Below are 22,174 nucleotides of genomic sequence, written 5' to 3'. Positions count from 1 at the left end.
AAACCACAATAAAGACAGTCTGACAACTGGAGCTATCAGCAGAGCTGTCTGCTTCACAGGGACAAACAAAATGGATAAGGTGACCCTGAGAAGGCAATTAACATGATGAAAGTTTTGGGGGAGGGCACATGGGACCAAGACCACGAAAAGGAGGGGAAGGAAGCAGGATTGGGCAGGTGGAGAGGGTGGACTGTGATGCAGTCTCAAGGAAGGCTCCAGGAGACCCTACTGGAAACTCTAGAGCTAATGGCCCTTTAGCATTGTCCAGAGTTGGGGCAAGGGGCTAGGCCTTTTATACCTCTGTCTTGATTAATCACTGGATGAAGGATGCCCTTGAGAAAGGGGGGTGGCGACCTCAGGCAAAATGGCCCTCTCCAGTCAATAACTCCTAAGGGAACTGACAGCCGAGGGTTTCCTGTTGGTGGTACTCCCAGTGGCTGGAGGAAATAGTTCCTCATTCCTGAAGGGGGATCTCGGTGGTGCATCACTGCCTCCACCACCTATACTAAAATGCTTGGGAAGAAAACTGGCACTTACCAAGAACCTACTGATATGTGCCAACCACTTTCATAGACGTTATCCCATTTAATCTTATAACCACAGGTCCCTCGAACAAGGTCCCTCGAACACAAGGTCACAAGGTGAGTGATGGAAGTGGGAGGAGGGGCCATCTCTGATTCTAAAACTCTTTCTTCCACATCACATTTGCCAAGTGGCTCTTTGACAACTGTAAGTTTCAAAAGTATTTATTGACTCATGACTTAAAATTGGCATTTTCTGAGCATCTATTATGTCCAGGCACTGGGAAATTATAGAAAAAAGACAAAATGTCTGCCATACACAAACATGCACACAAATATACATACATATGTATGTGTGGAAATGCACATGTATGTAAATATGTAAACATCTATGTGTGTATATATATGCATATATATATGTATATATATATATATATATATATGTATATATATATACATACATAGTTGTTCAGGCCAAAATCTTGGAGTCCTCCTTGAAATCTATTTCCTCACATGCTATGTATAACCCATCACCACGTCCTGTTGTTTCTAGCTCCAAAATGTAACTTGAATCTGCCCACTTTCAGCTATCTTTGCCCATCATCATCTTTTGCTGGGGTTTCTTTAGCAACCCCTTAATGGTCATTCTGTATCCTCTATTGGCTCCAATCCATTCATCACCTAGTCTTCAGAGTGATTTTTCCCAAAATGCACAACTGTGCGTGCTACTGTGCTGCTTAAAGTCTTTCAATGGCTACATTTAGCTTTTAAGATAAAGTCTAAATCCTTTAGAAGGTTAACATACATTTATTTAACAATTATTAATTGAGTATCTACTCTGGTCCAGGCACTGTTGTAAACAATGGAATACAGCAATGAACAAAACCCCACAAAAACTCCTACTCTTGTGAAGATTATAAAGATTATACTCTAGTGGGGATAGGGAGAGACAGAAGTAAACAATAAGAAAATTACATATGCTATAAAAGATAAGCCTTATAGAGAAGAACAGAGCAGGGTAAGTGGAAGAGGAATTCCAGGTGTCTGTGTGGGGAGGGGAGGAGTTGCAAGTGTCTGTAGAGTGATGTGGGTAGGTCTCACTGAGAAGGTGACATTTGAATAAAGAAGTCACGAAGAATTGAAGGAGGTAAGGGAGAAAGTCAGGTGGGTGTCTGGAAGAGCCTTCCAGGCAGAGGGAAGAGGGAGTGCAAATGTCTCAAGGCAGGACTACATCTGTTAAATTCAAGGCCTAGTAAGGAGGCCAGTGTAGCTGAAGCAGAGGGAATGAGGGGGAGAATGGAAGATATTGGAATCAGTGAGAATAGGTAATTTTTTTCAAGGAGTTTTGCTGTAAAGAAGAGCAGAACAATGGAGTGGTATCTGGACGAGGAACTGCAATCAGAGGTTTTTGTTTTGTCTCATTTTGAAGACGGGAGAAATAATATCTTAATGCTGACGTGAATGTTCGGTAGAGGGGAGAATCACTGGGCAACGTCCTTGAGTAGGCAAGAGGGGACTAGGCCGAGTGTACAAGGTTGGCCTTATGTAGGAGCACAGACTACAGCAACTTTTCTCAATCTCTACACGTTTGACACTTTGGGGTGAGCTAATTCTTTGTGGTGAGGGGCTGTCCTGTGCACTGTAAGATGTTTAGCAGCAACACCAGCCTCTACCATCACCCCATCTGTAATAACCAAAAATGTCTCTAGAAATTGCCAAATGTCCCCTGGGAGGCAAAACTGCACCCATTTGAGAACCACTGATCTATAGTGACAGGAGGAAAGGTAAAGTACTATCAGAGGATAAGACAACCACTCAATATATGAAATGAAAAGACAAAGCTGCATTTATTGCTTACTATAGGCAGTGAGAGTCATACTTGTCAGGCACAGGTTTAGAGAAGACCAAACTGCTAATCTTATATTGGATTTAGAGAAAGTGGGGAGTTCAGGGATTGGTGACCTTTCAGAGGTCTAAGTGTGTTGACATTCTCTGCAGAAGTGACAACTTGCGTGAGAATATTGTTGATTGGTTGGCACTTGGAGGTGTGTGTACTGAAGTGAGTCTGTGATTGGCTGATTTTCAGAATCAGTGGGTTGTCTTTGGGCTTGCAAAAGCATGTTCACTGGGGTGAGTTATCAATAGACTGAACTTAAAACTGGCTCTGATTTCTGGCTACTATCATGGGAATGTGGGAACTTAAAAAATTCTCAGTATTCCACATGCTAGCGGGTAGATGCGGTGGTGGTAATCTGTGGAAGTTTTCTTCTGATTGCTTAAATTGTTTAAGTGAAATAGGAAACAAGGACATCAGCAGACAGGATGGATTGGAAGAGACACTGAAGATTTGAGAGAAATATGAAAGTCATCTATGAAAGTAGGAGAGAAGGTACACTAGGGAAATGTAGTATGATTACTGGGCAGAATTAAGGGCCCACTTGAGGTCGACAATACAAAGACAGACAAGTCAGCATGCCATGCATTTTTCTTTAACCGTATTCAGCTGACAGGGTGCAGGAGCAGAGTGGTGGAATGCTGAACTCTACTGTGATTGAGGTTTTGCCAAACGGGTACTACAAAGCAAGAAAGGTCCAAAGAAATTGAGAGTACATTCTAGAGAATGTATTATTTTCAGTTATATATTTTGCTTTTTTATTATGACATTGTCAAAAATACTCAATAATAGAAAGAATAATATAACGAACCCCCATGAGTCTATCACCCAAACCCAACAATTAAAAACATTTTTCATCATGGGATTTCCCCTGTGGTCCAATGGTTAAGACTCCACGTTCCCAATACAGGGGGCACAGGTTGGATCCCCGTTCAGGGAACTAGATCCTGCATGCATGCCGCAACTAAAGATCCCAAGTGCTGCAACTAAGACCTGGAGCAGCCAAATAAGTAAATAAATAAACATTAAAAAAATTTTTTTTCATCTATGCTCCTCACATTTTCTTTTCCTCCAGAACTTTAAAGCAAATTCGAGACATCATACTAGTTCACCCATAAACACCTCAAGACGTATCTCTTATAAGTAAGGATTTTTTTCTGGCCACGAGGCGAGGCTTGTGGGATCTTAGTTACACGACCAGGGATGGAACCTGGGTCCTCAGCAGTGAGAGCACCGAGTCCTAACCCCTGAACTACCAGGGAATTCCCAGTAAGGACTTTTAAAAACCATAATCACAGTGCCATTATCACATATAACAAAACTAAATAAGTCTTTAATATTAACTAATTATCTGTCCATATTCAAATTTTGCAAAGGAATGATGATAATGATTGGCAACGAACTGAAACTGGCTAAGGAGAGGAGAGAAGAAATAAGGTGGTGTTGTTCGGAACAATGGAAAGGCTGAGATCAATAGGCTGAAAGTCCTGGTGGGCGGGAACAACTACTGAAGTTAGGAGCCCACAGAGAGTGAGCTGGCGGGGGGGACGGGGCACTTTTATCTTTGCCCATTGCTCAGTCACATCAGTCTCCTTTTTCTGTTTATTATATGAGGCAAACTCCTTCCAGTTTGGGATGCTGTTAGAGTTTGTGTAGATCTCTTTCCCACAATCTCATCTATTTTAACTCCAGCACAGATGCTCTCGGGAGAATCTGTAGACTGAATTAGGTCCTCCTTTACCCTAACCCTAACCCTTGGGATTTCTTTGGAGCACTTGTAATTTCAAAAGTTCAGGAAAACGTATTTTTTTAAATGTCTAACTCCACTAAAAAATTACGTCTCCTTTATTCACTGCTGTCATTGCCAGCGCCGAGGACAGCGTCAGTAGGACACCCTCAATAAATAATTTTTGGACAAAGCAGGGAAGAAGCGTTCGATAACGGCAAACGCCAGGCTTCTAAACCCACCCGTAACACGGTTTCTAAGGATTCTAAATTATTTACTCTCAAGGGACGGTCGCCACTGCCTCACATGTAAAAAGATAAGCTTAGGAGACTTTTTTTTTTTTTTTTTGCGTTACGCGGGCCTCTTACTGTTGTGGCCTCTCCCGTTGCGAAGCACAGGCTCCGGACGCGCAGGCTCAGTGGCCATGGCTCACGGGCCCAGCCGCTCCGCGGCATTTGGGACCCTCCCAGGCCGGAGCACGAACCCGCGTCCTCTGCCTCGGCAGGCGGACTCTCAACCATTGCGCCACCAGGAAGACCCAAATTTAGGAGAGTCTTATCAGTTAATTACCTTAAGACTAAATTGGGCCCCTCAACCCTGCTGAACTCGGAGACAGCGCTCTAAAAACCTCTTATCAAGCCAAGTATGCTCGTACATAAAGGAAACGACTAATCTTGGTGTTTAACCAGAGCCCTCCCGCGAGGGTCTACCTCGGTTTTGTTTGCTTGTTTGGGCCACGCCACAGGGCATGCGGGATCTAAGCTCCCCGACCAGGGGATGGAACCCACACCCCCTGCAATGCAAGCGCGTAGTCTTAATCACTGGACCGCCAGGGAAGTCCCTACCTCGTTCTAAAATGGCCAGGAAGGGCTGGCCCCGGCGGTGAGACCCGACAGGCTGCTTGGGCCAACGCGTGGGAAGCCAAAAGAGGATCCTAACCGCTCAGAACGGAAGTTCCTGAGCCTTCACACGCGCGGGGAAGCAACTCGGAAACGGACCAAGATGGCGGCGCCCAGTGAGGGGCCGACGTTTGCCGCGGGGGTCGAAAAGAATTGTAGTGCAGTTGTTCGCTCCCCAGAAGGGACTCCCCAGAAAGTCCGGCAGCTGATAGATGAGGGGATTGCCCCGGAAGAGGGAGGCGCCGAAGCGTGAGTCCGCGAGTCCACCCTGGGTCTGGCGACGGTAGATTGGAGAGGGTTTGGGGGACTCAGGCCAGGGTAGGATACCCTGGGTCTGTAACTCGGGCGATGGGAATGGCTGCGACTCGGGATCTTGAAGAGACTGGGGTTCCTTCGCTTAGTCTGCTTTAATCTTCTACTCGGGAGGTACTGGGCGCAATTTTGCCTTAAAACAGGTTTTGGGAGGAAGGAAAAAGACAGGACCGCCAACTGAATATGCGCACCTGATTTCTCTTAGACTTCTTAACCTTTTTAAGTCCTAGACACCTTTGGCAGCCTGGTAAAGTTTATGAACACCTTCTCAGAATTATATTTTTAAATGCTTAAAGTAAATTACATAGGATTGTAAAGGATACCAATTACGTTGGAATGCAGTTATCAAGAAGTAAAAGAAAAAAAGTGATGCAGTAAAATGCTGCATTAAGAGTTAAATAATATCTAGTAATAGATCTGTTATCTACCATAATTTCGAAGTAGCGAGAGCATAAACAGTATTTCAAAACACGTGCAACAACCATAATGTGGTGACAAAATACCTGTGATTTCCACTGATGACAAATTTACAGGTACTGCTGATGCTACTGTGGTTTTTTAAATTATCTTCATTCATAATGGAAGGAAATGCTACATTTCAGTTAGAGGTTACCAAAATAAATGTCATTTTTTTCTATCCAAGTTTATGGAAGCTCTGAATTTTTTTCAAGATCCACACCTCCCTGAGGTTGTCACTCTCAGAAGGATTCTTCGAATAAATTACTTTATTTTGAGTTGTAATAGTTGGTGTAATCTTACTTTTATTAAAATTACTTTTGTCTTCAGCAGTTCCTCCCTCTACACTTCCCAGGTGCTGTTGAAATGCCATTCACTGAATATAAAAGAATTGTTTTGCTGGGTTTTTTCTCCTTGAATTTTTTCAGGAAATAGCTAAAATTCTTTACTTTGATTTAAATTTTCAAATTAGTTCCTTTGGGGAAGAAGTGCATAGCAAGGATCAATCCAGGTAGAAATATCAAAATTGTCATTTTCTGCTGTTAAAATAGTTAAATTTCTAAGGTGGTTCAAATTGGATAATGCACAGAAGCCTTGAGTCTTATTTTGTGTTTATGAAAATTATGCAAAATACTGTTGGAGAGCGGTGAGTGAGATAGCATAGTTTGCCAGTATGGGATTAGTGGAGCATGGTCAAGGTAGAAATTGCTTGAAACTTAGTTATGGCCAAACTGTAGAGATTTGAATGCCAGTCTGAAGAATTTGGATTCTGCTTAGTAAGTATTGTGAAACTATTGACAGTGTTAAACAGAAAAATTACCTGACTGAAATGATATTTAGAAAGGTTAAAGTCCAGAGTGGCATGATTGATAATACAATGTGCAGAGAAGCTAGATAAAAAACGTTTAGGCAGGGCTTCCCTGGTGGCGCAGTGGTTGAGAGTCCGCCTGCCGATGCAGGGGACACGGGTTCGTGCCCTGGTCTGGGAAGATCCCACATGGCGCGGAGCGGCTTGGCCCGTGAGCCATGGCCGCTGAGCCTACGTGTCTGGAGCCTGTGCTCCTCAGCGGGAGAGGCCACAACAGTCAGAGGCCCGCGTACAGCAAAAAAAAAAAAAAAAAAGTGAAAAAACGTTTAGGCAAAGTGATGCCTTGAAAGGATTACCAGTAGTTCTGCCACTTTATTTTAGGAAGGACACATCTGCCACATTCCAGTCAGTTAATGGATCACCACGAGCAGAAGAACCTCCACTGGAATCTACAAGCAAAGAAGCCTTCTTTAGCAGAGTGGAAACCTTTTCTATATCCTTTTTGGTTCTAGTGAGTTGCACTTTCTGCCTGCTTCTGGAATTATTCTTCTAGGAGTAACACCACTTTCTCTGATGTTTTTAATTTTTAGAATTAAACTTGGTAAGAAATTTTTTAGGAAAATTAACATCATAAAATGTTAGCCCTCAAAGGGATATTTGAGATCTAACCTTTCTTTTTTACAGAAGAAAAAAACTAAGAACCTGAGAGAAGAAGGAATAATAACTAACATTTGTATATAGTATTTCCACATATATTATCAGTTTCAAGTTGGTTATGTGACTTACCCAGGGTCAACTTCCTAGCAAATGGCAGAGCTGGAATTATAGTGTAAGGCAGCGGTCCCCAACCTTTTTGGCACCAGGGACCCGTTTTGTGGAAGACAGTTTTTCCATGGACAGGGGTGGGTGATGGTGGGGGGAGTTCAGGCGGTAACTTGAGCAAGATGAAGCTTCGCTTGCTCATCCGCTGCTCACCTCCTGCTGTCCGGCCCGGTTCCTAACAGGCAGAGGCCTGGGGGTTGGGTTCGGGTCCCCTGGTTGTAAGGCGTTTAGCACCAAACCTAATGTTTTTTAACATTATACTACACTTCCTATCTCTTTCAAGGTTTTCCTTTGTAGATTATCTATGGTTGCACAACAAATAACCCTAAAACTCAGTGGCTTAAAACAACAAGCACTTATTATCTCACAATTTCTGTGGATCAGGAATCTAGGCACAGCTTAGCTGAGTCCTTTGGTTCAGGATCTCTCTCAGACTGTAATCAAGGTGTTGGCCAGGGCTGCAGTCATCTCAGGGCTAGACTAGGAAAGGATCCACTTCCAAGCTCACTCACGTGCTTGTTGGCAGGATTAATTCCCTCATGGCTGGATTGAGGGTTTCAGTTCTATACTCGCTTTTGGCTGGAGCTCCGTGGGCTCATCACAGGGATAGTTCACAACATGGCAACGGGCTTCAGTCAGAGTGAGCAAGCAAGAGAGCGCAAGATAGAAGCTAGATCTCAACTGACATCACATCACTTTTGCCATTTTCTATTTGCTAGAGTGTTTTTAATTTAAAGCAATTACAGACTTATAGAAATATTGCACAGGTTACAAAGAACTTCCTTGTGAGTACTTGAAAGTAAGTTGTCAAAGTGACACCTCATCACCCCCAAATATTTCCCACAAACAAGGACTTTCTCTTACATAACCACAGTGAAACCATCAAAATTGGGAAACTCACATAATAAATTACTACCATATAACCCTTACATCATAATCATTCCATCAATTGTAGTAATAATGTTCTTTATAGCAAAAGGATCCAGTTGAGAATCCTCAGTTTTTCCTTGAATTTCATGACCTTGATACTTTTGAAGATTATAGGCCAGTTATTTTATAGAGTGTATCTCAACTTGCATTTGTCTGATGTTTCATTATGATTAGATTCAGGTTATGTAGGAATATCACAGAAGTAACGCTGTGTTCTCATTGCATCCTGTCAGGTGGCACATGATTTTGATCTGTCCCTTTACCCACGATCATCATTTTGATCAATTGATTAAGGGAGTGTCTGTCGGTGTTTTCCATTGTAAAGTAGCTTTTTCCTCCTTTGTAATTAAACTGTTTTGTGGGGATGTGCTTTGAAACCATGTAAATATCACATTCCTCATCAAACTTTATGTAACTTATTGTAGCAGCATGGGCTCATGATTTCCTTCTTTATTCAGTGGGTCATAATCCATTACTATTATATATTTTGAGATTCCAGTTGCCCCTGGTTTGGTGAATGGGAGCCCCATGTAGATTCTCTTTACACCCCACTTGGCTACAGTACCCCAAGGTAGGTCCCCCTCTGTATGGACTCCCTCTTTACCCGACTTGGCTTTTTTTTTTTTTTTTGGCTTTTGACACCATGCGATGAGCTCTCTCCCCTACCCTCCTGGCTTAATCCTCTGCCTTGCTCACCACCTGGTGGCTTTAGGACTGAATTGTTCAGGAAGGGGAAAGTATTTTTAACCATGCTTCTACTGCTGTTCTTTGGATTAATTCCTGATATTGACAAAACATTTAAAATCATTTTCTTTTGTTATTTTTTTGTTCCCACTGGATATAAATTGATTGCCACTTTGATATAATTATTTATTTAACTTAAGCTAGTTAAGTGATTCTATTAATTTTATTCTACATAATCCAAACTCCGTTAACATTTATATTTAGATTCTGTTTCTAGCCTTCAGTCCTCCTTTTGCTGCTATTAGAATGTTTTCAAGTTCCTATATCCCTTGTAAAAATATAGAACTTTCCTGCATCTTTTAAGTTTTATGCTTTTTTTTTCCTGTGCTCTGTAAAACAAGAGCTCTATAGGTAAAATAGAAAAAGCTGAGTGTTGAATATTAAAGATCAATAAATATTTTAGGACATATTTCCCATGCACATACTTACAGATACTCTTGATGTTCTCAGCTTACTTAAAACACACATACCACACACACATTAGTATATAACAATCAAATTTGGGGCAGGGAGGAATAATGAATATTATTAATTTTACTGACTTTATTCTTCAGAAGGCAAAAGTGGATGTGATACAATAGGAGAGCAGAGATGAGTGATAAAATATTTCAGCTTGTTTGACCTTCACCATCCCTTACTGCTTAGGCAAATCCCAGTGCTGTCACTAGTGTTTTCAAATCCCTAGTATTTAATATTAAGCAAAAGTGAATGGCTTTTCTACTGTACCCCACAACCAATAATAAAATAAACATTGTAAACATATAAAATGCATAGGGCTTCCTGTTGCTTTTCCTCTTAATGTGTTTATTCCTATATACATTGAGTTAAAGTTTTCATTTCTGACTTGTTCATTTTAATGTACATACATGTTGTTTTTCTTAATGTGAATACTCTTTGAAATGGGCAGGTAAGCCCCCTGAGCTGTCTCCACTGGTCTGTGCAAAATATGGCTGGGTCACAGTTGAATGTGATCTGCTGAAGTGCTCCAGCTGTCAAGCTTTTCTCTGTGCCACTTTACAACCAGCTTTTGATTTTGACAGATGTAAGTATAAAGTACAAATTACATTTTTCTCCATATTCAAGAGATATCTATACTAGTTTTTCTGAAACGACCAGTCACTTGTGTTTGATCAAAGAATGTGTACTGCTGTATATAACAAGGTGTATTTGTGATTGTCTTCACCCTAATTACTAGCTTTAGTCATTACTTTTTTTTTTTTTTTTTTTTTAAAGCTCAGCTACTTTAGAGTGAACCTGACTTTGTGTATTCTGGGAAACTAACAGCAGTATGTTTATTTTATAGTTCCGAAATTTATACTTAGGCTAAGAGACACAGGACTTTTATGAAGGCTCACATTTTGGAATGCCTGCCTTATAAGATACATGATATCTCCTTTGTTATTGCTTTTAGAATCTTGATTTAGAACTTGTTTTGTGAAAAATATTAAGATGATTCAGTTGCTAATATTTCATATCTTTAAAATTTTTCTGAGTTATTTTAATTCTTAGTTGTATCTATACTCTTAAAGGCTTTTGGTCATTGGATTTTGAATCTATATAAGACATTGTTTTTAAGGCATTGTTATCTATGCGGGTTTCAGATAAGGAACGATGTGCTGAGCTGAAGAAAGCCTTGTGTACTGCCCATGAGAAGTTCTGTTTCTGGCCAGACAGCCCCTCTCCAGGTACTTATTTACAAAATTTCCCATTTACCATCTCTTCTTGGTCAATGCAGGGTTCTTTTGTTTTGGTTTTTTGCTTGTTTGTTTATTTGTTTTTAAATGGGGTATAGTTGTTTTACAGTTAGTTTCTGCTGTACAGTGAAGTGAATCAGCTATATGTATACATATATCCCCTCTTTTGGATTTCCTTCCCATTTAGGTCACCACAGAGCATTGGGTAGAGTTCCCTGTGCTATACAGCAGATTCTCATTGGTTATCTATTTTATACATATTAGTGTATATATGTCAATCCCAATCTCCCAGTTTATCCCCACCCCCGGTCATTGCGTTTCTCATATTGTCTATTTTTTTGCGAAAATCTAGCCTTTGACGTTTCTTTTTCCTCCTGTCTATTTGCGCTTTACAAGAGAACTAATATTCATTCACTTATTATGTTATTTATTAAGTGCATTTGACATGCCAAAGGTTTAATCGCGCATACATTATCCCGTTTAATCCTCTCAGGGTCCCTGGGAGGTAGATATCAACCTGATTTTTAGGTGAGGAAACTGAGAATCAGAAATCTTTTTTTTTTTACTATTTTATTTATTTATTTATTTGTTTGTTTGTTTGTTTGTTTATGGCTGCATTGGGTCTTAGTTGCTGTGCGCGGGCTTTCTCTAGTTGCGGCAAGTGGTGGCTACTCTGCTTTGTGGTATGCAGTCTTCTCATTGCGGTGGCTTCTCTTGTTGTGGAGCACGGGTTCTAGGTGCACAGGCTCAGTAGTTGTGGCTCGCAGGTTCTAGAACGCAGGCTCAGTAGCTGTGGCGCATGGGCTTAGTTGCTCCGCGGCATGTGGGATCTTCCCGGACCAGGGATCGAACCCGTGTCCCCTGCATTGGGAGGCGGATTCTTAACCACTGCACCACCAGGGAAGTCCCAACTTTAAATAATTTGATAAACTCTTAAGGAATATTTTTTGTCCTTGAATATAGAAAGTGTCTCTTTGTTTTATTTTTAACTTTTTGAGTAATTTCTAAAATTGTGGAGTGTTTCAAGTATAGAAAAAATTGTAGATAATAATAATATAAGAAACATCTCTGTATCTACCACCCAACCCCACCAATACTGACATTTTGCTATCCTTGCAAAACCACCCCACCCTGCTTTCTTTCTGTTAATCAGGAAGAATTACAGATACAGCTGTGTAGTCTTCCCCACTCTCATTCCCTGCCTCCCTGTCCTGTAATAACTACTATCCTGAATTTGGTGTCCATGATTTGCTTACATGGTTTCTATGTCTACAACATTTACATGTATCTAGAAGCAATATATATGGCACTATTTATTTGTTTTAAAATTTTCTATGACTGTTATCATTCTATATATATTCTGCAACCTACTTTTGTAGGGGGAGTCAACGTTTTTAAATTAATCCATGTTGTCAAATGTAGCATGTTTGAAGCTTTATAATAAGTAGGGCCATCTAAACTTTTAGTCTTCTAGGAGATGAGGGATAGTGTTTATCTAGTTAACCTTCCGTTTGGGAAAACTAGCTTATTCATTTTAGAACCTCCTGTCAAACCATCTTTCTACATGATCGTTGTGTGTGACTGTAACTTGAACACCCTTTTCACCAAGTTATGTGTCATCACAAGTGCTAATCAATCCTTCCTGTACTTGGTACACTTCCTTCCTACTCTGATTCTGTTTAGCATATTCGCTCTTCCCTTCTCTGCTTACACAGATTTTGAGCTTTTAGATGTATAGATTACTGTTTTTCATAAAATTTGGGAAGTTTTCAGTTAGTATGTCTTTGAATACTCTTTCTGCCCCTTTCCCTGTCCTTCTTCTGTGTCTCCCATTATGCAGATGTTGTTGTGCTTGATAGTGTTCCTTCATTCAACATTGATGCTCCTTCTCTCCATCCTTATGCCACTCATATCTTAGGGGGATTACTACTTTAAATCACCTTAATGTCTGCTAAGCTTATTTCTTTGCATCCAGATTGACTCCTTAGTCTCTGCTCTAAACCAATGCATATTGTCTATAATATCACTTTCACTTCTTCCTTTTAAAAAATCCTCCAGTAGTTTCTTATCACATACATTAATAAAATCATGGTCTGGCTGCTGTCTATACTTTAACCATGTCTCCGACTAGTCTCCCCTTAGGAATACTGTGTTCCAACCCTGTGAGACTATTTAGAATTCCCCACATGTGCTATCCTCTAGGGCTTTACTTTTACACACTGTTGTTGGTCTTTCCAATTCAGCTTAGACCTGACTTCTTCTGAGAAACCTTTCCTGAGACTCTGCTTTTTAAACATAATCACAGGGACTTCCCTGGTGGTCCAGTGATTAAGACTCCGTGCTCCCAATGCAGGGGGCACGGGTTTGATCCCTGGTCTGGGAACTAAGATCCCGCATGCTGCACAGTGTGGCCAAAAATTAAACATAATCACAAAAGTACTATCACAGCTCTATCCAAAAAAACCAGTAATTTTTTTCTTTTATTGTTTATTTTTCCAGCTTTATTGAAGTATAATTGACAAAATTGTAAGATATTTAAAGTATGCAGGGGGCTTCCCTGGTGGCACAGCAGTTAAGAATCTGCCTGCCAATGCAGGGGACACGGCTTCGAGCCCTGGTCGGGGAAGATCCCACATGCCGCGGAGCAACTGAGCCCGTGCGCCACAACTACTGAAGCCCGTGCGCCTAGAGCGTGTGCTCCACAACAACAGAAGCCACTGCAATGAGAAGCTCGCGCGGCACAACAAAGATTAGCCCCCGCTCGCCGCAACTAGAGAAAGCCTACAAGCAGCAATGAAGACCCAACGCAGCCAAAAATAAATAGATAAATAAATTTATTTTTTTTTTAAAGTATGCAATGTGATGATCTGATATACATATACACTGTGAAAGGATTTCCCTGCCCCCATCAAGTAAATTAATTCTTTTTTGAAAATTGCATTATGGGGTTTCTAGGAACCAAAGTATAGTATTAGAGTGAGATGATAAGGATTTTAAATATTAGGGCATTTGATTCTGGGACCCAAGAAATTGTAATCATGTTAAGACCCAAAGTACTAGAAGTTTAGCTCTATCAAATGATATTAAAAACCATACTGTAATCATTTTGTTGTTGAGAAATAAAAATCAGTACTCTGATAACTGATCTTTTAGCATCAGAAGATTAATATTATTTAATAATAGCAAATATCTATTGGGGGTTTCCGTGGTGGTGCAGTGGTTTAGAGTCTGCCTGCCAATGTAGGGGACACGAGTTCGAGCCCTGGTCTGGGAGGATCCCACATGCTGCAGAGCAACTAGGCCTGTGAGCCACAACTACTGAGCCTGTGCGTCTGGAGCTTGTGCTCCACAACAAGAGAGGCCGCGACAGTGAGAGGCCCGCGCACCCCGATGAAGAGTGGCCCCCGCTCGCCACAACTAGAGAAAGCCCTCGCACAGAAACGAAGACCCAACACAGCCAAAATAAATAAATAAATTAATTAATTAATTAATTTAAAAAAATATATATATATACTGGTAGGAGTAATGAGAAATCTGTAAATTATGTGAGATACTGTCTCTGCCCTCAAGGAAAATAAAACATTACTGAGATTAAACCTAAAAACAATACCTAAAACAATCCTAAAAAACAAGTGATAAATAATGATGATAACGATGAAGTAACTGTGATACATAGCACTTACTGTACACTGGGAACTATTTTTAGCACTTCAGTTACATTATTTTAATTGATTATCACAAGTCTAGGTGTTATTGTTAATTTCTTAATTTCATCAAATATCATCAATTTACATTTCCCCTGTTGTTCTATACATGCTTTTTATTTTTTATAATTTGTACCAATATAATCTCCGAGTTTACTTTTTCCACAGATCGATTTGGGATGTTGCCATTGGATGAACCTGCGGTTCTTGTTAGTGAATTCCTAGATCGTTTTCAAAGCCTTTGTCACTTGGACTTCCAGCTTCCTTCCCTGAGGCCAGAGGACTTAAAAACTATGGTGAGTTTTTCTTGGCTAGCATACAGTGGCCTGCAGTTGTCGCCAGCATGAAGCATTTCTTTTAATGACAAGAGGCTACAGATAGCTAAGAAGAGAACTACTTGTTTGTCTCTTAACTCTTAACTTTTTTCAATCTCTACCGTAAAGAGGACTTGAGGGTTTAAATAAGTGAGTTCCATTTAGACTTTTCGATATGATTCTTTAAGTGGCGTAAATTCAATTTTATCTCAATTTGTTACTTAAACTGTTTAACAGAAGATACTGAAATGTGGCTTCATATGGTTTATCACATACCATTTTCCCAAAGAAAGTGCTGGAGAAGTTATAAACTCCTTTTCCCTTGTAAATAGAAATTTTGAAATGCTCTGTCCTGTCTGCACTTTGAAACTGAATATTTACTGTCCCATTTCATCATCCTGTGGGTATTCTGTCAAGACAAACTTTACTGTAGGAAATAGAAGCTATTATTTTGCTTCTTCAAGTTGAGAAGCTATTGTGGATTTTAGCACCAAACTGTTAGCCTCTGATGCCTATTATAAATGTCCTCCTGTCTCTAGCCAATGAAAGTTTTTTCACCCTGTCATAATGCTTTCTTATTCTTAGAACAAAAGTAAAGACTGTGGCAAGCTCTTTTGTGGTGTCAAAAGTAAATTCATTGCCAGGCCAAGAAATTAGTAGTAGTCTGTTGTGATTATTTGGGTTTGAAGTTTACAGGTTTCAGGGAAAATATGCAATTGGTAATTTGAAAACAAGTTAGTACTAAGAGAAGATGTGGTAGTTCCAGGAACACTGCTCCCTCTCTCAATCAGCAGATCCAGGGCAGTTCAGAAAGCTCCTGTGTGATACCTTAGCCCGTGCTGGAAGTAAGTCCTCTCCAATGAAGAGAATTGTCTTCGTGTTTGTCATTTGTTTTCATGATTTTTGCCTTGTACCACCTAGGTACATCATTATCTATGACTTTTCATGGTGGTTGAAACTTTAAGTCTTTTCTCTTGGTTCCTTTGTAGTGCTTGACAGAAGACAAGATCAGTCTTCTCCTGAACCTGCTTGAAGATGAACTTGATCACCCAACTGATGAGAGAAAAAGTGCAACCAAACTAGGTTCAGACATCATCCAAATCCACGTCACTGCCTGTATTCTCTCCGTGTGTGGCTGGGCGTGTAGGTTAGTGAATTTGCCTGGGGACATAAACTGTGACAACGGTATATACCCATACACAGCAGTTACTCCTAGCATTTGGAGATCACATGGTGTTTCCTGTGAGAAAAACAGGGACAAAGAAAAACTAAGGGGGTGGAGGAGGGATAGGAAGCATTAGTAACAAAACCAGAATTAGAACCCAGGATTGCTGAACAGATCTTTCTGTAGGAAATACGTGAGAGATGATGAAGCTGGGTCCTAGGATCGGAGGACAAGGCCCTGAGAGGAGGTGGTTCCCAGTCCCCTGGCCTGTTTCAGAGATTTGTTTGATGAGATGAAGCATACTCACAGATCATTATGCTTAGTCCCTTGAAAATGTTATCCTCTGAGAAAACGGACTTTTTTTTCTATTCCTACCTAGTTCTTCGCTGGAACCCATGCAGCTCTCCCTGATAACATGTTCACAGTGTATGAGGAAGGTGGGGCTCTGGGGCTTCCAGCAGATCGAGTCATCCATGACCGACCTGGATGCCTCCTTTGGTCTGACCAGCTCCCCAGTCCCAGGCTCTGAGTGCCGGCCAGAGCGCTTCTCTCTGGTGCCTGAGTCTCCTCGGAGGATGATGACTCGGAGCCAGGATGCCACGTTTTCCCCAGGCTCAGAGCAGGTATAGACTTAGTTGGTTTGTTTGGGGTGGACTTTTTTTTTTTTTTCAGATTTTATTCTATTTTTAAAAAAACATTTATTTATTTATTTGGCTGTGCCAGGTCTTAGTTGCAGCACACGGGATCTTCGTTGAGGTGTGTGGGATCTTTTAGTTGCGGCATGCGGGCTGTTAGTGGCAGCATGTGGGATCTAGTTCCCTGACCAGGGATCAAACCCGGGCCCCCTGCATTGGGAGCGTGGAGTCTTAACCACTGGACCACCAGTGAAGTCCCAGGGTGGACTTTTTTTTTTTTTTTTTTTTTGGCAGTACGCGGGCCTCTCACTGTTGTGGCCTCTCCCGTTGCGGAGCACAGGCTCCGGACGCACAGGCTCAGCGGCCATGGCTCACGGGCCTATCCGCTCTGCGGCATGTGGGATCTTCCCATCTTCCCGAACCGGGGCACGAACCCATGTCCCCTGCATTGGCAGGCGGACTCTCAACCACTGCGCCACCAGGGAAGCCCTCAGGGTGGACTTTTTAAAAACAGCATTCTTACCAAAGGTGTTGTTGGCAGAAAAGTTGGAAATTAACTTAGGTTATATAATTAACTTAGGTTAAACTTCACTTATAACCACATTGACCAGAACATTACAGAGTGGTTTTATCACCAGTTGCAATGGAGATGCTAAGTTCATTATTTTGTATAGAAATCTAATATTCTTTGAAGAATTTAGTTATGTAGACAGTTCAGAAACTAAATTCTTATAGTTTTAAAAATATTAGCTTTCAAATGCTTCTAGAAATATTTCTCCTGACCGTAGTTATTTATGTCATTAGGGTACTTCCATCATCTCCCCTTTCCTTCAGGCTGAAAGGAGCCCAGGTCCCATTGTCTCTAGAACTCGAAGCTGGGACTCTTCCAGTCCTGTCGACCGTCCTGAGCCAGAGGCCGCTAGCCCCACCACCAGAACCCGCCCAGTGACACGAAGCATGGGAACAGGAGACACCACTGGCCTAGAAGTGCCATCTAGTCCTCTTCGGAGAGCCAAACGGGCTCGCCTCTGCTCTTCCAGCAGCTCGGTGAGTCCACCTGCGTGTGTGGAGGTCCCTGAGCACAGCAGCACCCAAGCCCTCACCATGCAGCACAGAGAAGCAGGCATGAGCTGAAACTGGTCCTGTGGCTATAAGGAGGCCATGAGAATAAGTTTAAAGATGGGACAGTTGGGTGACCAGAGGGGAAAAAAATTTAAGGGTTTTGCCATTTGTTTCTTTGGGACGTCTTCTGGCAACGTAATAAATTTGTCTTGCCCAAGGGACAGTAGTGAGAAAAGAGGATAGACCTGATAAGGGATGGTTTAACACAAAGGGAGTAAAAGAATTTTAAAAATGAGAGGGAAGTACATAGGCGAAGTTTAAAGGAGAATGTAAAACTAGAAATATGGGCATTGTGAGATTCTAGATTTGACAATTTATAGCAATGCCTCCCTGAACTTACATAGTATCTGCCCTTCGTTAACACGGATTCCTCTTCCTCCTCTCTCAGGACACATCTTCCCGAAGCTTCTTTGATCCCACTTCTCAGCATAGAGACTGGTGTCCTTGGGTGAATATCACATTTGGAAAAGAAACCAGGGAGAATGGTGGAACTGAGGTGGATGCCAACCCCCCGGCAGAGCCAGGCTGGAAGGCAGTGCTGAACATCCTCTTGGCCCACAAAGAGTCTAACCAGCCAGCTGAAACCGACTCCATGGTGAGATAAGCCATTGCCCTGACCATGTGCAGCACTTCCTGTATATGGGATGAGGAGAGGAGGCTGGTCCTATAATTAGCACCCTGCCTGCCCACAGCTTTCATAAGTCAAGGTAGACTCAGTCTGGGTTCATCCTAGAGAACAGACATGGGACTGGTTCATTCTTTCTGCAGTTTAGCATATGGCATTCCACCAAATTCTGATAAATTCTTTGTCTTCTCCACTCAAATGACTCGAAGTAGAAAAAGAATACAGAAACAGAAAGCGATAACAGGCTGCTGCTGGTGTTGCAGAGCAGCTGCTTTTTCCATCTGAGTTACTGTCACTTGCACTTGGAGCCTGGCCAGTTAACTTAGCTGACAGGGTGGAGCACTGTGCTCTGCCACCACGACCTTGATTTCATTCCTCATGGTGGGCACGTTACTTTGCTGTGTTCCGCAGCCCCAGGCATGTGCACTGACCCTCAGCTGCCATCACAGTAATGACTGCTGCTGGTGACACTTGTGGGTAAATGCAAACCCGTCATGACAGCTGAGAAAACAACTCAAGTGTTTGCTCTGTGCAAAGGACGGAAGTGAGAGGAGGGTGGGCATTAAGGAATCACAAAAACTGCATTCTCTTTCCTTTACTGGCTCATTCCCAAATTTGCCATGTAACCTGCTTAGTGTAAATATAATAATTTCTGACCTCTGTTCCCTCCAAGGACAAAGTGAAATAATACTTGCCAGCAGATGTTTATCATCAGAAGCATTCCCAGATTCGTAGTTTTGTAGGGTCACAGAATTCCACTGGAGGGAGCTATAGTGATGCTAGAAGCCCAAGAATGTGCATTCAGGGGCTTCCCTGGTGGCTCAGTGGTTAAGAATCTGCCTGCCAATGCAGGGGACTCGGGTTCAAGCCCTGGTCTGGCAAGATCCCACATGCCGCAGAGCAACTAAGGCCGTGCGCCACAACTACTGAGCCTGCAAGCCACAACTACTGAAGCCCGCATGCCTAGAGCCCGTGCGCTGCAACAAGAGAAGCCCGCAATGAGAAGCCCACACACCACAATGAAGAGTAGCCCCCGCTCGCCACAACTAGAGAAAGCCCACATGCAGCAACGAAGACCCACTGCAGCCAAAAATTAATTAATTAATTTATTTAATTTAATTAATTTTAAAAATATATATTTTTGGGGCCATATTGCGTGGCATGTGGGACCTTTGAAGGTCCGTTTTAGCAACTTGTCTTTTAAGATTCCCCACAGCTGCTGTGACTGGGAAGGACAAAACTTAGAGGCTCTGCAGTAAAGGATCTTGAAGTTAGAAAAAAGTTTATACTATTTTTCAACTTAAATCTCTCAGTTGTGTCACTGTATTAACTAAATTGCCCTCAGTCACCAGTAAGAGTTCAAACTTTTCCCTCCTGGAACTTTATTTTATTGAGACATTCAGCTGCAAAGAGTATAAGAAAACAGTGACAATGTCGTCTTCTGTCCGAAATTGGAGCTAACTTTATGGATTATCTTGCTAGATACGTTTGTGCTCTCACTGAGACCCTGTGCTTTTCACTGTGACTCTCAAAGGCAGAGAGAACCAAGTGTTCTGCTTCACTGAGAACTTCTACCGTTTAGTGAACTGTTTGGTCGCCCTGTAACACCATTTCTCAGAATCTCAGGTCACTTCACAGACGTGATCAAGTGGCAGTGAGGTTCCTCCTATTATTAGCTTTGCTGGCTAAATCATGAGTCTGAGAAGGCCAAGGTCATAGTTTAAACTCTTAAGGGTCATTTAACTTTGTTTCATTCCTTGGCCTTAGATTATACTGTTAGCACCAGCTAGGCATCTTGTAAATATGAATCCTTGTTCACAAGAGATGATGAATAGGGCCCATTCAGCATCACAGATGCAAAATCAGTGCAAAATGTGTGCTGCACTGATGCTGGGTCACAAGTGTCATCCTCACATTCAAAGATTAGGACACATATGGATGCTTGGAGGAGGACATAAGCCGTATTTTAGAGGCTCCGAGTATGTTAGCAGTAATCTTAACAGTAGACTCAAGCTTCTTGATTTTTAGTCTGGCTTTAGGTGTGTATTATATGTAGCACAATATAAGATTAACTGGTTTTACTCACTCCTGGACATACGTAGATCATTGTGGGAGAAATTTACAGACCACGCCTTAAAGCTATTACCCATCCTTTGTCTCTATAAAATAATATAATCTCTAATAATGAGCTTTTCTATTTATAGAGTCTCTCTGAGAAATCAAGGAAGGTATTCCGAATATTCCGGCAGTGGGAATCTTTATGCTCATCCTGAAGATATTCCAGCCCTTCCTGCAGAGAAGTGGAATGAGTGGCTTTGAAAAATGAAGCCTGAATTCCCTTTTGAGCAGCTGATCCTAAGTTTTTCTCCGTTCTGGTTTAATCATAAGGAGCCCCTGCCCTTGCGAAGGCATGCATGTCATCATCTGCATCTGACTGGGGGAAAACCTGTTTGCAACACAGGGATGTGGGCTGGGAGAGGTAGGGCGACCCTGGCTCTGTTCAAGGAGTGCGTGGTTCCAAAACTCAACGCAGGACCCAGGACTTGAGCATTTTTAGTGTCTTTAGTGGGGGCAGTGCTTTGAGGACTCTTATATCCCAGGAATATGTCAGTATGTGTTAATAAAATATTTGTTAAGATTCTCACAGCTGGAGAACTGTTTTCCTCCTTGTCTAATGGGCTGACATAAAGGAAGCTGAGACTGAGAAAACTACAGTGGAGCAGTAAACAAAGGCAAAATTTCAGTTTTCAGATTGGCTGCAAAGCCTGGAATTTATTTGTGATTCTAGTCAAAGAAGTATTCCTAAACCAGAGGCAAGACATTGTTCATTATATCACGAGATCTCCTGATGTATTATAGTGAATGGTAAGCTGATAATTTTCTCTCTTCACTTTGATAATAACAGAATAAGAGACTATAACAAAGGGAGGAAGGCTCTTCAGAAGAGACCCCTCTCCATGTGCCTTCTAATGCAAGGCTCCCCTGAGTGGGGCTCCCCAAGGCTCTTTCACTGCTGGTGGAGAGCGTTGGTGTCCATGGTGGAGAAGCTGACCCTGACCTGCCCCAACTAAATAGACTAACCACTGAGAAAGTGAGCATGAAGGAAACTAGCTATTCTCCAGAATGCTGTACTTTCTTTTAGTGACTGTGGTTGGTTGGTTTTATAACTTACTTCTTTTATACTGAAGTATTTTAAAGAACATATGTAATATAATATTCCACCCATGCTAAACTTTAGGATATATCTCTAAAAAACAGAACATTTTTTCTATGTACTACAGCCAACAAAAATTAATAATCCCTTAATATCATCTAATACCCAGTCCATATACAAAATTCCCAGTTGTTCCAAAAATGTCCTTTACATTTGATTTGTCCAAACCAGGATCCAATTCAAGATCATGGGTTGCATAAACCTCTTTGTCTAAAGGACAGTCCCTTTTTCTCATATATGTCAGATTTAAAATTTGTCATTTTTCAATCCTGACTTTTTAAAAGGGTAAATAGTGTTGATATCTTTCCTAAATCAAGCCTCCATCCATGGATAAGCCCGTTAGAGGCTGCTTCCAAGTTATTTTTCTAGGGGTGCTCTTTTGCCTTTGGCACTAACGAAAGGCTTGACTGTTCATTCTCCAGTCTCCATTGTCCCCTTAGAGGCTGATTAATGGGCAGCTCTCTAATGTTACAGGAATGAGACTTCTGGCCCAGAGTGGGAAGCCATTTGCTGACAAGTGACTATGTAGAAGTCTGCTCACTAGAAGCTCATAGCCTCTAGATCACGATTTCTTAAGGAGTAGTGTAGA

At 41.7% G+C, this 22,174-nt stretch overlaps 1 protein-coding gene across 2 annotated transcripts; it reads left to right on the top strand.

Annotated features, from left to right (window-relative positions):
* The first annotated feature begins 5,064 nt into the window (after positions 1–5,064).
* ZC3HC1 (zinc finger C3HC-type containing 1) lies at positions 5,065–21,015 on the top strand. Of its 2 annotated transcripts, none has more exons than XM_081243794.1 (10): positions 5,065–5,289; positions 6,998–7,109; positions 10,004–10,154; positions 10,714–10,797; positions 14,679–14,806; positions 15,814–15,971; positions 16,369–16,612; positions 17,459–17,671; positions 18,135–18,341; positions 20,576–21,015. In XM_081243794.1, exons 1-10 carry the CDS (start codon positions 5,144–5,146, stop codon positions 20,642–20,644), a joined length of 1,512 nt encoding a protein of 503 aa, XP_081099920.1. In that variant the 5' UTR covers positions 5,065–5,143; the 3' UTR covers positions 20,645–21,015. The 2 variants fall into 2 exon arrangements, with proteins under 2 accessions (XP_081099920.1, XP_081099919.1); XM_081243793.1 differs by having other exon boundaries at positions 17,429–17,671.
* The last annotated feature ends 1,159 nt before the right edge of the window (positions 21,016–22,174 follow it).

The sequence above is a fragment of the Mesoplodon bidens genome (genome assembly GCF_964165515.1).
Source record: "Mesoplodon bidens genome assembly, chromosome: 9".
NCBI lineage: Eukaryota > Metazoa > Chordata > Mammalia > Artiodactyla > Ziphiidae > Mesoplodon > Mesoplodon bidens.
Note: the sequence above shows the minus strand (reverse complement) of the source record. Positions and strands in the feature narration are given on the sequence as shown.

Coding starts and splice junctions, on each gene's coding strand:
- ZC3HC1 (XM_081243793.1), top strand. CDS start 5,144: ATGGCGGCGCCCAGTGAGGGGCCGACGTTTGCCGCGGGGGTCGAAAAG. Junction 14,807..15,813: donor CAGAGGACTTAAAAACTATG/GTGAGTTTTTCT, acceptor GTTCCTTTGTAG/TGCTTGACAGAAGACAAGAT. Junction 18,342..20,575: donor CAGCTGAAACCGACTCCATG/GTGAGATAAGCC, acceptor TTCTATTTATAG/AGTCTCTCTGAGAAATCAAG.